Source organism: Salmo salar, chromosome 12, assembly GCF_965601325.2.
Source record: "Salmo salar chromosome 12, fSalSal1, whole genome shotgun sequence".
In the NCBI taxonomy this organism is placed as follows: Eukaryota; Metazoa; Chordata; class Actinopteri; order Salmoniformes; family Salmonidae; genus Salmo; species Salmo salar.
This window is the reverse complement of record NC_138302.1, coordinates 87,709,818-87,721,895: the sequence shown is the minus strand read 5'-3', so window position 1 is coordinate 87,721,895 and position 12,078 is coordinate 87,709,818. Positions and strand designations below refer to the sequence as shown.

The 12,078-nt window shown below is 42.9% G+C and overlaps 2 protein-coding genes across 4 annotated transcripts; one reads left to right on the top strand and one right to left on the bottom strand.

The window, feature by feature from the left end:
- Window positions 1-242: 242 nt before the first annotated feature.
- LOC106565711 (proton-associated sugar transporter A) lies at window positions 243-8,126 on the top strand. 2 transcript variants are annotated; one of them, XM_045691855.2, is made up of 10 exons: window positions 243-406; window positions 1,362-1,848; window positions 2,018-2,110; window positions 2,231-2,455; window positions 4,487-5,292; window positions 5,387-5,540; window positions 5,714-5,890; window positions 6,078-6,283; window positions 6,483-6,708; window positions 7,692-8,126. In XM_045691855.2, exons 2-10 carry the CDS (start codon window positions 1,413-1,415, stop codon window positions 7,715-7,717), a joined length of 2,349 nt encoding a protein of 782 aa, XP_045547811.2. In that variant the 5' UTR covers window positions 243-406; window positions 1,362-1,412; the 3' UTR covers window positions 7,718-8,126. The 2 variants fall into 2 exon arrangements, with proteins under 2 accessions (XP_045547811.2, XP_013988592.2); XM_014133117.3 differs by lacking the exon at window positions 7,692-8,126 and having other exon boundaries at window positions 6,483-6,934.
- A 1,104-nt stretch (window positions 8,127-9,230) lies between these two features.
- Window positions 9,231-12,078, bottom strand: LOC106565712 (uncharacterized). 2 transcript variants are annotated; one of them, XM_014133118.3, is made up of 5 exons: window positions 11,839-12,078; window positions 11,087-11,164; window positions 10,603-10,684; window positions 10,297-10,487; window positions 9,231-10,165 (listed from the first exon to the last, which is right to left on the bottom strand). In XM_014133118.3, exons 1-5 carry the CDS (start codon window positions 11,887-11,889, stop codon window positions 10,097-10,099), a joined length of 471 nt encoding a protein of 156 aa, XP_013988593.3. In that variant the 5' UTR covers window positions 11,890-12,078; the 3' UTR covers window positions 9,231-10,096. The 2 variants fall into 2 exon arrangements, with proteins under 2 accessions (XP_013988593.3, XP_013988594.1); XM_014133119.3 differs by lacking the exon at window positions 11,087-11,164 and having other exon boundaries at window positions 11,839-12,074.

Here is a 12,078-nt window from a genome sequence, read left to right as displayed (position 1 = left end):
CAAACAACTATGTAAATAAGTTTGGGTCTTGGTAACCTAGGTAAATTTTTTATGTTAAATTAGATAAGCCATGGTCGACACATCCATATAATATTTTTAACTCTTGGTCAGTGCTGTTGACAATCATTTGAAATATGGTTCATGATAATGGCGGTGCGATAGCTGCCATGTTGGTGCTGATGACGCATGTCTACCTAGCGCAGAAACAGGAGTGGTTATGTGACGTCACGTGTGAGGGACAGACTAACGGAGAGGAATAGGGACCAAGGTTAAAGCAGGGAGATGAATGCATCTCAGGAAAAAAATATGAATGATCTAATTCAACGTAAATATTATAAGCATAAATATGATTGACTTGTTCACCAACAGAGAATGCTGAAATAAATGACAGAGAAACACTGATAAGGTAATTTTCTTTCATGTTGTTTCAATATGCACGCCTTGTCCTGCAAGATCATGAGATAATTCAATTGTATAATCACCACCTTGAGAACAAACATTTTGGAAGAAATTGAATGACTAAAATGAAAGGAAAGAACAGACCTATCAAGCCAGTCAGTCACGTTTTACATATTTTTCATGTTTAAAGACGTGTTTCACAACGATATAATGTGTAACCTAGCATCTTAAAACGTGTGTTATTTGAGGCGAACGTGTCATAATTTTTTTTTTACAGGTCCTACCAGAATATATTTTTTACAAGGAATAATACATCCATGAAAGATGGAAACAGCCTCTGTGAGACGCGATGCCGCATGCCACAATGCTGTACATAGCGACATCAGTATAAATATGTGCAGCAGTGCGTCGTGCAGGTCTTGCGCCGGACATCTCCCCCTGCAGAATTCGCGTGAACGCGCACACACTCAATTCTTCATTGCTGCGACTTGCTTGCTAGTTGAGATTTGTGCTCTTCACTCCGTTGTCAGTTTAGCCTGCATTTCACTGATTCCCCCCCTTCTAATTTCCTTAATGTTGTCACCAGAGTCAAATACTTTCTGTGACACACACACTACTGGTCAACATGAGCAACCAAAATGATTCAGCCTTGAAGAATTGAGTGTGTGTGAGTTCACGCGAAGGGGAGGGGGAGATTTTCGGCACAACACCTGTTCGGAGCATATCCATGATGCTGGCAGTGACCTTTAATACTGCCGGTTACCTTGGTGTCTTCAGCTCCTGTTTTACAGTACTGGCCTTATGAGCAGATTTGATCTTGAGTTTCCTCTAAAATTAGCTTGCCAAGGCTATTATGATGATTCAGTACTTTATAGATGTAATGATGACTGCACATATGTTATTGACATGCCTCTTCCTCCTCGTAAAAAAGTATTTGTCTTCTAACTTTGATTGCATTTTAGCTTATGGCCATCTAGTGTGTGCAGAGTAAACTGGGCTCACCCAGCAGAGTGATGTCCTCTCCAGGAATGGGCACCCCCAGTGACCCTCTCTTGGCCAGTTCAGGAGGGAGGTCTTCAGAGAGACTATTGGGTACCACAAATGATGGCCTCTGGAGGAGCTCCATGCCCAAGACGGCCAGCTTCCCATCGTCTACCACGCGCGTCTTGAGTCACCGTGCCAACAACTTCCAGAGACCCCCGAAGTGTTGGAAGCTGATCAGACCATCCCCACCCCCACCGCCCAACACCCCCTGCCCCCTGGATCAGCTGGACCTCAGTGAGCTACCCCCTCGCCGCACCTTCCCAGAGCTGCTCTTCAATGGCTGCGTCCTGTTTGGCATCGAGTTCAGCTATGCCATGGAGACGGCCTATGTCACCCCTGTCCTGCTACAGATGGGTCTGCCAGACCAGTTCTACAGCCTGGTGTGGTTCACCAGTCCTATATTGGGTAATGAAGTGGCAGGGAGAGATGAAGTAGATACAGAAAGTCCTGTTTGATTGGAAGACATGTAATACCTAACTATACTTTGAATAGTATAGTTAGACTATATGGATGTTCCCATCTGCATTTCCCATTGAGTGCCCCTAAATCCTTCTCCTTTTTTCATGGTTTTAAGGATTCCTTGTCCAGCCTCTCCTGGGAGCTTGGAGTGACCGCTGTACATCCCGCTTTGGCCGGCGGAGACCGTTTATTTTGGCCTTGGCTATAGGTAAGGAGCATTCACTATCCACTTCTTGCATGGCTCTCCCCCTCTGGTGCGACTGGGTTCCTGTTTTTAAACTAATATTGAAATCCTGAAGTGATGGAGTTGTCTGTTTTACCTTTGTAGGAGCTCTGCTTGGTTTAACACTGGTGCTGAATGGGCGGGACATTGGAGCTGCGGTGGCAGACACAGCAACCAGTCACAAGTGGGGCATCATACTGACTATTTGTGGAGTGGTTCTGATGGACTTCAGTGCGGACTCGGCAGATAACCCCAGCCATGCCTACATGATGGACGTGTGCCTGCCAGAGGACCAGGATCGTGGCCTCAATATTCATGCACTACTGGCAGGTTTGAGAGCACTGTATACACTAACTGCTAGTCAGTCAGGGAAATACACAGCCCACTGGCCACAGACGTAAGTTCAATGTATAGTTTTGATTTACATTTGGTTGAGTTGTCAACTAATGTTAATTTAACATGAAATCAACAAAACATGTCACCGTGTCATTAGATTTAGGTTAAAAGTTTTTCAAACCCAATCAGTTTTCCATGTTGATTCAATGTCATCACATAGCTTTTTTGGGGTTAAAATAATATGGAAACAGTGTTGATTCAACCAATTTGTGCCCAGTGGGAGAATACATACTACTGGCTGGTTAGAGAGCTATACACTTACAACTGGTCTGTCAGGGAAATGTTGTACACTACTGGCTGGTTAGAGAGCTATACACTTACAACTGGTCTGTCAGGGAAATGTTGTACACTACTGGCTGGTTAGAGAGCTATACACTTACAACTGGTCTGTCAAGGAAATGTTGTACACTACTGGCTGGTTAGAGAGCTATACACTTACAACTGGTCTGTCAGGGAAATGTTGTACACTACTGGCTGGTTAGAGAGCTATACACTTACAACTGGTCTGTCAGGGAAATGTTGTACACTACTGGCTGGTTAGAGAGCTATACACTTACAACTGGTCTGTCAGGGAAATGTTGTACACTACTGGCTGGTTAGAGAGCTATACACTTACAACTGGTCTGTCAGGGAAATGTTGTACACTACTGGCTGGTTAGAGAGCTATACACTTACAACTGGTCTGTCAGGGAAATGTTGTACACTACTGGCAGGTTAGAGAGCTATACACATACAACTGGTCTGTCAGGGAAATGTTGTACACTACTGGCTGGTTAGAGAGCTATACACTTACAACTGGTCTGTCAGGGAAATGTTGTACACTACTGGCTGGTTAGAGAGCTATACACGTACAACTGGTCTGTCAGGGAAATGTTGTTCACTACTGGCTGGTTAGAGAGCTATACACTTACAACTGGTCTGTCAGGGAAATGTTGTACACTACTGGCTGGTTAGAGAGCTATACACTTACAACTGGTCTGTCAGGGAAATGTTGTAAACTACTGGCTGGTTAGAGAGCTATACACTTACAACTGGTCTGTCAGGGAAATGTTGTACACTACTGGCAGGTTAGAGAACGTCATACATACCAATAGGCTCTAACACTCACTACTGGTATGTGAGACAGTAAAATGTACATATAAACCACTTCTGACGATGTAGACATATACAGTATATCTAAGATGTGATAGCGATAGCATATACAGTATATCTAAGATGTGATAGCATATACAGTATATCTAAGATGCGATAGCATATACAGTATATCTAAGATGTGATAGCGATAGCATATACAGTATATCTAAGATGTGATAGTATATACAGTATATCTAAGATGTGATCGCGATAGCATATACAGTATATCTAAGATGCGATAGCATATACAGTATATCTAAGATGTGATAGCATATACAGTATATCTAAGATGTGATAGCGATAGCATATACAGTATATCTAAGATGTGATAGCGATAGAATATACAGTATATCTAAGATGCGATAGCATATACAGTATATCTAAGATGTGATAGCATATACAGTATATCTAAGATGTGATAGCATATACAGTATATGTAAGATGTGATAGTGATAGCATATACAGTATATCTAAGATGTGATAGCGATAGCATATACAGTATATCTAAGATGTGATAGCGATAGCATATACAGTATATCTAAGATGCGATAGCATATACAGTATATCTAAGATGTGATAGCGATAGCATATACAGTATATCTAAGATGTGATAGCATATACAGTATATCTAAGATGTGATAGCGATAGCATATACAGTATATCTAAGATGCGATAGCATATACAGTATATCTAAGATGTGATAGCATATACAGTATATGTAAGATGTGATAGCGATAGCATATACAGTATATCTAAGATGTGATAGTATAATTGGTGTCATTGATATGATGATCGGCTCTATGATGATTATGTCCCACTCTCTCTATGCAGGACTGGGTGGTGGATTCGGGTACATCGTGGGTGGAATTAACTGGGACCACACTGATTTCGGGAGATCAATGGGAGGTCAACTTCGAGTCATATACATGTTCACCAGTGTCACTTTGGTCATTGCCACATGCATGACCCTCAACAGCATCCCCGAGCGGCCCCTGCCAAAGACGCAGCTTCAGAAGGGCTCTCTGAAGAGCCCCAGCCTCCCTCTACCCCCCTCTCCCCCAGACCCTCAGGGGGCAGGGCTGGGATTGGAAGAGGAAGTGGCTGGGCTCAATAACTACCAGTTCTCTGAACCCCGCCCCTCGAACTCTGACGCCAACACACGCCTCTGTGCCAGCCTCACCAGCCCCATCTCCCCCCTCAGCCCCCTCACTCCTAAATATGGCAGCTTTATCAGTCGGGACAACTCTCTCACTGGCATTAACGAGTTTGCCTCATCCCTGGGAACCTCCTTTATAGACAGTGTGCTCATCGACTGCTACACTGGACAGCCATCGCCACAGCCCCTTGACCCAGACACTGCAGCCCGACCCCTGCCTCCAGGGGACACCCCACCTCTCCAGGGATCTCAGCCTGGAACAGGTTCACAGTCCGGAGCAGTAGCAGTGACAGTGACCCTGGCTGGGGCAGGATCCCGGGCCGGGGCAGGGGAGGCTCAGATGGGGGGAGGGTCCCATCGAGGTTCATCCGCTAGTATCTTGAAGCGCCCTCAGAGCCTTGCGCTGGTGGAGGAGTCCATGGTGACCCAGAGTGGAGGGATGGAAAATGGCCGCAGAAGAACAGTGACCTTCAGTCAGCAGGTCGGCCTGGAATTGAATCCCCCTGATTAGTTTGTTTACAGATCATCGTGTTGAGAGAATTTGTTTTTTGAATCCTGTTCTTCCTGTAATGAAGGTGGCAAATATTCTGCTGAATGGGGTGCGCTATGAGAGTGACCTGAGTGAAAATGTGGAGACAGCAGATTCACAGATGTCATTGAGGATGCTGTGTATCGCCATCTACAGGATGCCTCCATCACTGCGCAGCCTCTGCACAAACCATTTTTTGGGTGAGAGTCATGTCACTCTTGTGCTTGTGTTTCATTGTCTGTATGCCTACCAAGGTTAAAGCCACCAGTGATTTTGGCTTTGATATCACAACACCTGTCTGTGATCCAGTGGAAGCTGTGTGAGTTTGTCTATGTAAATATTAACTATCTGCCATCCTGTCTTGATCCTAAAGGTTGGCTGTCCTTTGAGGGCATGCTGCTGTTCTACACTGACTTCATGGGGGAGGTAGTGTTTGAGGGAGACCCCAGAGCACCCCATGACTCTGAGGCCTACCAACGCTACAATGCTGGGGTCAGCATGGGCTGCTGGGGCATGTGCATCTATGCATTCAGTGCTGCCTTTTACTCAGGTGAGTCCTGCACACACACATCCAGAAACTAAAAAGAAAACACACACACATCCAGACACTCAGAACACAAAAACCCAGAAACAGAACACACACCTCACACAACATCCATCATTTTGATTCTTAATCACATTTAGTTGTTTTACAGGTTTTTTTCCTTCTGTTTTCTTCCTCTCGTTTCTATTCATAGCCATGTTGGAGAAGCTGGAGGAACGTTTCTCCCTCCGCTCTCTCTATTTCTTTGCCTACCTGGTGTTTGGCCTTGGCACAGGCCTTGCTACGCTCTCCACCAACATTTATGTGGTGCTGTCTCTCTGTATCACCTACGGGGTGCTATTCTCCACTCTATGCACGCTACCTTACTCTCTGCTGTGTGAATACTACCAGAGCCCGCAGGTTAGTGAATATAAATGGGATTACACTGAATATAATATTGTTCAGACTGTTGTTTCTGTGACATAGTGTTTTATATCCTGGTGTTGGTCAGTGTTGTCCAACTGTTGAATTTTGATATAGCAAGGTATTATGTGGCCTTATACATGTGCTCTCTCTGTCTCTCTGTCTGTGCTGTGTGTTGGTCTGTCTGTGTGTGTAGTTCTGTGGATCGTCAGAGGACGGCACCAGGAGAGGAATGGGGGTGGACATCTCTCTGCTCAGCTGCCAGTATTTCCTGGCTCAGATCATAGTGTCCGTGTCGATGGGACCTCTGACCTCACTGGTAGGCGGGGCCCAGGGAGTGATGTACTTTTCCAGCGTGATGTCATTCGTGGGCTGTCTGTACTCCTCCCTCTGCGTGGTGTACCATCTGCCCCCCCCTGAGGGTGAGCCTTCCGGAAGCGAGACCCAGCCACTACTTGTGCACATTTAGCCCCCCTCACTGCTCTACACTCTCGCACTGCAGTCACAACACACACCGCATATAGTCTACACACTGTCACTCTCTCACACTGCTCAGCATAGCTCCTCTCAAGAGCTTAGACCGACAGACACATTTGCCACTGTTGTCAGTATGTTGGATAGTGCGTCCATGCATTTCTTTCTGCTCATTTCCACTAAAACATGTGATGTTGATGGCGTGTCTGTGTGCATGCCTGATTATTCTGCTGTCAGTAGAGCCTTTTTCTTCATCACTACTTCTTGATTTTGATGTTAGATTTAGGCTGCTGCCCACCAAATATAAAATACTTATAGCCTCTACATACCCTATTATTAATGAAAACTATGTTTGAGGGGGTTCATTGTTTTGGTCTTGTAACTGCTTGCGGTGTAGCCTCAATGCCTTCTGTTTTCGTCTCATGGCCAAGAGAATGTATACCTACCTGCCTGTTTCTCTGAGTTAGCACATCCCCCTGTATGACCTTTGCTTGAAGCCCTAAATTCATGTAAGCACAGTAACACATCTAGACACAGACACACAATACAACACACACACGCCATATAGTACTGCATTCACTCGGTTTTCACTATGTGAACATTAGAGCCAAGCATGTGCCCTCCTGATCAGGCTTACATCTTTCTCACCAGTCAACCAGATTATTATTTTACATTTACATTTTAGTCATTTAGCAGACGCTCTTATCCAGAGCGACTTACAGTAGTGAATGCATACATTTCATACAATTTCATACATTTTTTTCTGTGCTGATTATTATGGTCATTATTTACCATTTTGACTTGACAGTCACCAATGCGTTCACAAACATACACACAGACAAACCCTTTACTAAGCCATGGACTTCAATCTGACCTGTCACTCAGCTACTGGTGTGACCGTTGTAATGACAGTGATTCTTGTCATTACCAGGAAGAGAAGTTGAAACTGGGGTGTGATTCGGCATTCCATCGGAAACCGAACAAAAAAGAAGAACAAATCTGTTTGGTGGCAAGAATTAATTCAAGAAAATACATGTGAACTATGCTATCGATGATGGAGCTGGACAACTTTGAGAGGGAAGAATTTTGGGTTCATTTTTTGCCAACAGCAAGTGCTTATTTTCACCAGTAGGGCGCATGCTTTAGTTAGTGTTTAGGCTTGTTTCACCACACTATACCCAAACTGGCTCACTGGATTGATCCTCTCAAGTTTGGGATAGTTATCCAGTCTCCTCACACACCACACTTATTCACTCAATCATTCATTTAGATTCTATACAGCTGAAATAACAGTTCGTCTTCCATGTTCACCAAGCAGCCAATGAAAACATTGGTGAAATAATTACTTTTCATTTTTTTTTTTTAATCTGGGACAGGCTAAAATAGCTTGCTTGGCATTGCTTGCCTTGGACATCACAATGTAATTGACACTTTTTTTAATGAATTGTCACAACTCATGCCTGCGTGAGTCACCTAGAGCTGGTGATGGCTCAGCGGAATGTTGATCAGGGTCTCCCACTAAAGCCTCCCTAACAGACTGGACACATGCCATGATGATGTCATGTGTCTGACTGGTTTCTTGTGAGGAAACAGGACCTGTATGGAGGACCATCATGCTGTTCCAACTTGCTTCAATTCAACAAAATAACATTTCTAGTATTTTACAATAAAATGTGTCTTCTGATGGTTCTTTTTCATCCATAATTCCAATATTATGTTACTGAAACAGCTACTTAACCTCAGGGTAGAGTTCAATTAAAATAACAAATTTGACTTTTTTGGGTCTGTTGTTTTTTATTAAACTCACTTTAGCATAGAATTTCAAGCGTCCTATAGGTTTTCTATCTATGCAGATAATTATGCATATTATAAGTTTCCTTTATGATCAGTTTACTTGTAAAATGTTGGTATTAGATTTACAGCTATTATGTATTTTGAATTCAGACATACAGTATTATGTAGCCATTATTTATAACTGGTCACTGACCTGAAAACCTACATTCACATAACCATGTGATAACGGTTCTATCAGAGTTGTGATTGTCACCAATCAACCCTGCCCGGAGTCAACCCACAATACCAGTTTGTACCACTAGGTGGAGCTGTAAACTGCATCTTGTCAGGAGTACTTCAATGGATTGATGTGTACAGACAGTTCAATGGAAAAACCCAGATGCTAAGATTATGAGAATCCCTCCCTCTCCCAGTAACAACGATCAGTTTGAGAATTACTCCTGTTCCTCCAACTAAACCATTCATATTCAGTCTTATACTAAATGAGGTCAACTGACATCAATGCTTACATGGCTAGGACAATTTTAACAATTTAATAAGATATACTTTCAGTTCAAACACTAGTATCACAATTGTAATTTGGTTATAACACTAAAAAGCTATTCAGCATCTTATTTAAGAACAGACGTGAAAAGCTACACTGAACTATCAGTCTATGCAAAATAACAAAAATGGGTAAAAAGACAAGACTGATTTATTTAATCATCAAGAACCAGAATATACAAAGCAGTGGTCGAAGCAACCAAATAGCAATCATGAAATATAACTGCACAAGAAGAGACTAAGAACACCAGGGTGGGAATGATGTTGATAAAGACCGTTGTAGACACAATTTCTGAGTCACCCAGACATAACATAATAACCTAAAATGAAACCAAAAAAACACAGTATCTTGGGTACAAATGGTACACACTTGTGTGAAATGCATACAGAACATGACCAAAGCCTTAAGATTTAAGAGGGGGTAATTAACATTGCAGAAGCCAGCCCCCCAAACAGGGTCAAGCATCTTTTATCATGGAGGCGTTCTTCCATTTGTGCCATCTGTTGTGTTAACAGATCAGCCTGGCAAAGGATTAACTACTAGCAGCAGTAAACAAAAAGGATTAAAAAAGCCTGAATTAATAATGCTAACAATAGTCCATTAGCCCCTGCTTAAAACTTATCTTTGGTCTTCAGTGAGTCTGAGAAGTCACCCTGAACATGTGGAGAAGGTTACAGCTGTCTGTCTCTGAATCAGCTGGTCAGCAGTTAACTATGTAGAGAATGTGCTTAACTCATACGAATACAAAAGAACAAAACTGATAAAATAGCACGGATTCTATTTGCACAGGTTGTTTTGTTTTTTTAAGTTTGCTTAAGAAACCAATAAATAACAGTTTATAAAAAGAGAGGAGAGGCCTCTATGTTTTAGGACTCCAGTGCAATGTAATATCTTGGGGACAAACAAAATCTGTAAAGCATACATAAAGCACAAGCTCTACAAGGTGAAGTTGAACGTGCCATGTAGACAGCGTTGCGGAGGAGTACATACTCTGCGCACTATGCCTTCACTTCAGCTTCCTTTGATTCACCGTTTTCGGTTTTCTGTTTTTTTGTTTCCACTTGGTCCTGAAGGAAAAAAATACAAGTTTTAAGTATGAACTTAGTGACCAGATATACAACAGTCATAAAGATAGTCTCATGGTAAAAGTTAATCTATTATATTAACTGCGTTTTAAAATCATCTGACAAAAGCATACCTCCTCATCAGCTGGGCGCTTCACAGGGTGGTCAACCTCATCAGCTGGGAGCTTCACAGAGTGGTCAACCTCTTCATCAGCTGGGAGCTTCACAGGATGGTCAACACCTTCATCAGCTGGGCACTTCACAGGGTGGTCAACCTCCTCACCAGCAACTTCTTCTGCATCCTTAGCTGCATCCGGTCCCTCTCCTGCAATCAATTTCATACATGAAGCAAAAACAAGGGCTTCAGACACATCACAAGTATCAAACAAACATGTTTTTTTTTTATCCAGCTGAGAGTCCAAAAAGAAACATGAACTTACCATCCTCTTCTTCCTTCTCACCCACAGGGGTTTCTTCAGAATCATCTGCACCATTTGTCTTCGTCTCTGCACCATTTGTGTGCTGGAGGGAAGGAAACAAAGAATTTGAGTAACTTTGTAATATGTCATATAAATGTGGGTACATTGTATGCAGAATGACATCCAAGTAATTTAATTTAGAATAGACTTCAGAAAAAAGTTAAAATAATAGCCCACGGGTCACAGCCAACAAGCTTCAGAGTTAAAACAGGGCACATGCTCCAGTTTATACTTAATTCCCCAGAGAGTAGGGGAAGGGAACGCAATGAGGGCCAATTGCGATCTCTTGAGAAAACATCTGTGCCATTTGACAAACTAAACAAAGAGCTGTGGGATAGCGTGCATGGAAATGGTAGGGGCGGAGTCTGACAACACCTGCATGATGAGGGCGCCGAGACAAAAGGCCATGAGGCTCGCGAGGGAATAAGCTTCAGCTTCAACTCACTGTTCCATTGCCGTTGGCTGGTGCGTCCCCGCTACCGTTCTCCTCCGCCTCGACAACCTCTTTCTTCTCTTTGAGTTCCTGAAAATATGTTTTCCTTGATTTGCTAGCTCACTGATAGGTACAATTGTTGCATGTCCAAAGCGATTTGTCCATATACTCGTTGCCAATGAAAGCAGTCCTTCTCACGTCCAGATTATGTTTTAAAACATGATAATAGCCGTTGTATTTATATCACCGATTTTTACAAGTGGAGTGTGTCCGACCACTGCCGAAGTGCCTACAATGGAAGGCATCGGGAATGTGCGTCGCTGTTCACCAGACATGATTAGGGCGCACACTCCACTCGCGCTCTGAAAGACTCGAGCCCTTCCCGCCATCGCTCAACCGGGAAGCTCTATTTTCTGAGGGATTGTTTAGCTAACGTTATTTAGCTAGCAATAAACGATCCATTTAGCAGTTTAGCTTGCAAATTAAACGGCAAACCAGCCAGCTTGCTAACATAACTAGCAAAGTCACAAGCAAATAATGAAGCTATCGAAAAAGTTAAACTAAATAACTAGCTAAACGTTTGAGAACAACATACAACATTGCTACCTACTATTTTTCAGTCATTGACAATGACTAACATTAACCTAAGTTATTTGGTTATTACATGGTTATAAAAGTTAGCTAGTTGGTGTTCACACAGACTAAGCTGAAGAGTACGCTAGCTAGTAACGTGGGCTAACGCATAGTCAAATTAATGAACTCACCTTTGCTGAAATCTCGGTAGTTGTGGTCGTGTCTACTGCGGTATCAGCCATATTTAGTTTAATGTAAGGGTATGATATGTTTCCGAAATAAATACTGTGTTTGATGCCTCGATGTTTTTGGCAGTGATTTCTGTGAGAGGCTGAGAAGAGGAGAAGAGAGTGATGAAAACCAGTTACATCTGTTTGTTAGGCTCGACTGTAATCCATTAGTTAGAATGGAGCTTGTCGGTTGAAAACGTG

What these genes read in the sequence shown, in the direction of transcription:
- LOC106565711 (XM_014133117.3), top strand. Translation starts at nt 1,413, where the DNA reads ATGTCCTCTCCAGGAATGGGCACCCCCAGTGACCCTCTCTTGGCCAGT. An exon ending in TATTCATGCACTACTGGCAG is followed by an intron (nt 2,456 to 4,486) that starts GTTTGAGAGCAC and finishes CTCTCTATGCAG; the next exon opens with GACTGGGTGGTGGATTCGGG. An exon ending in AATACTACCAGAGCCCGCAG is followed by an intron (nt 6,284 to 6,482) that starts GTTAGTGAATAT and finishes CTGTGTGTGTAG; the next exon opens with TTCTGTGGATCGTCAGAGGA.
- LOC106565712 (XM_014133118.3), bottom strand. Translation starts at nt 11,889, where the DNA reads ATGGCTGATACCGCAGTAGACACGACCACAACTACCGAGATTTCAGCA. An exon ending in CTACCGAGATTTCAGCAAAG is followed by an intron (nt 11,165 to 11,838) that starts GTGAGTTCATTA and finishes ACATATTTTCAG; the next exon opens with GAACTCAAAGAGAAGAAAGA. An exon ending in TGAGAAGGAAGAAGAGGATG is followed by an intron (nt 10,488 to 10,602) that starts GTAAGTTCATGT and finishes AATTGATTGCAG; the next exon opens with GAGAGGGACCGGATGCAGCT.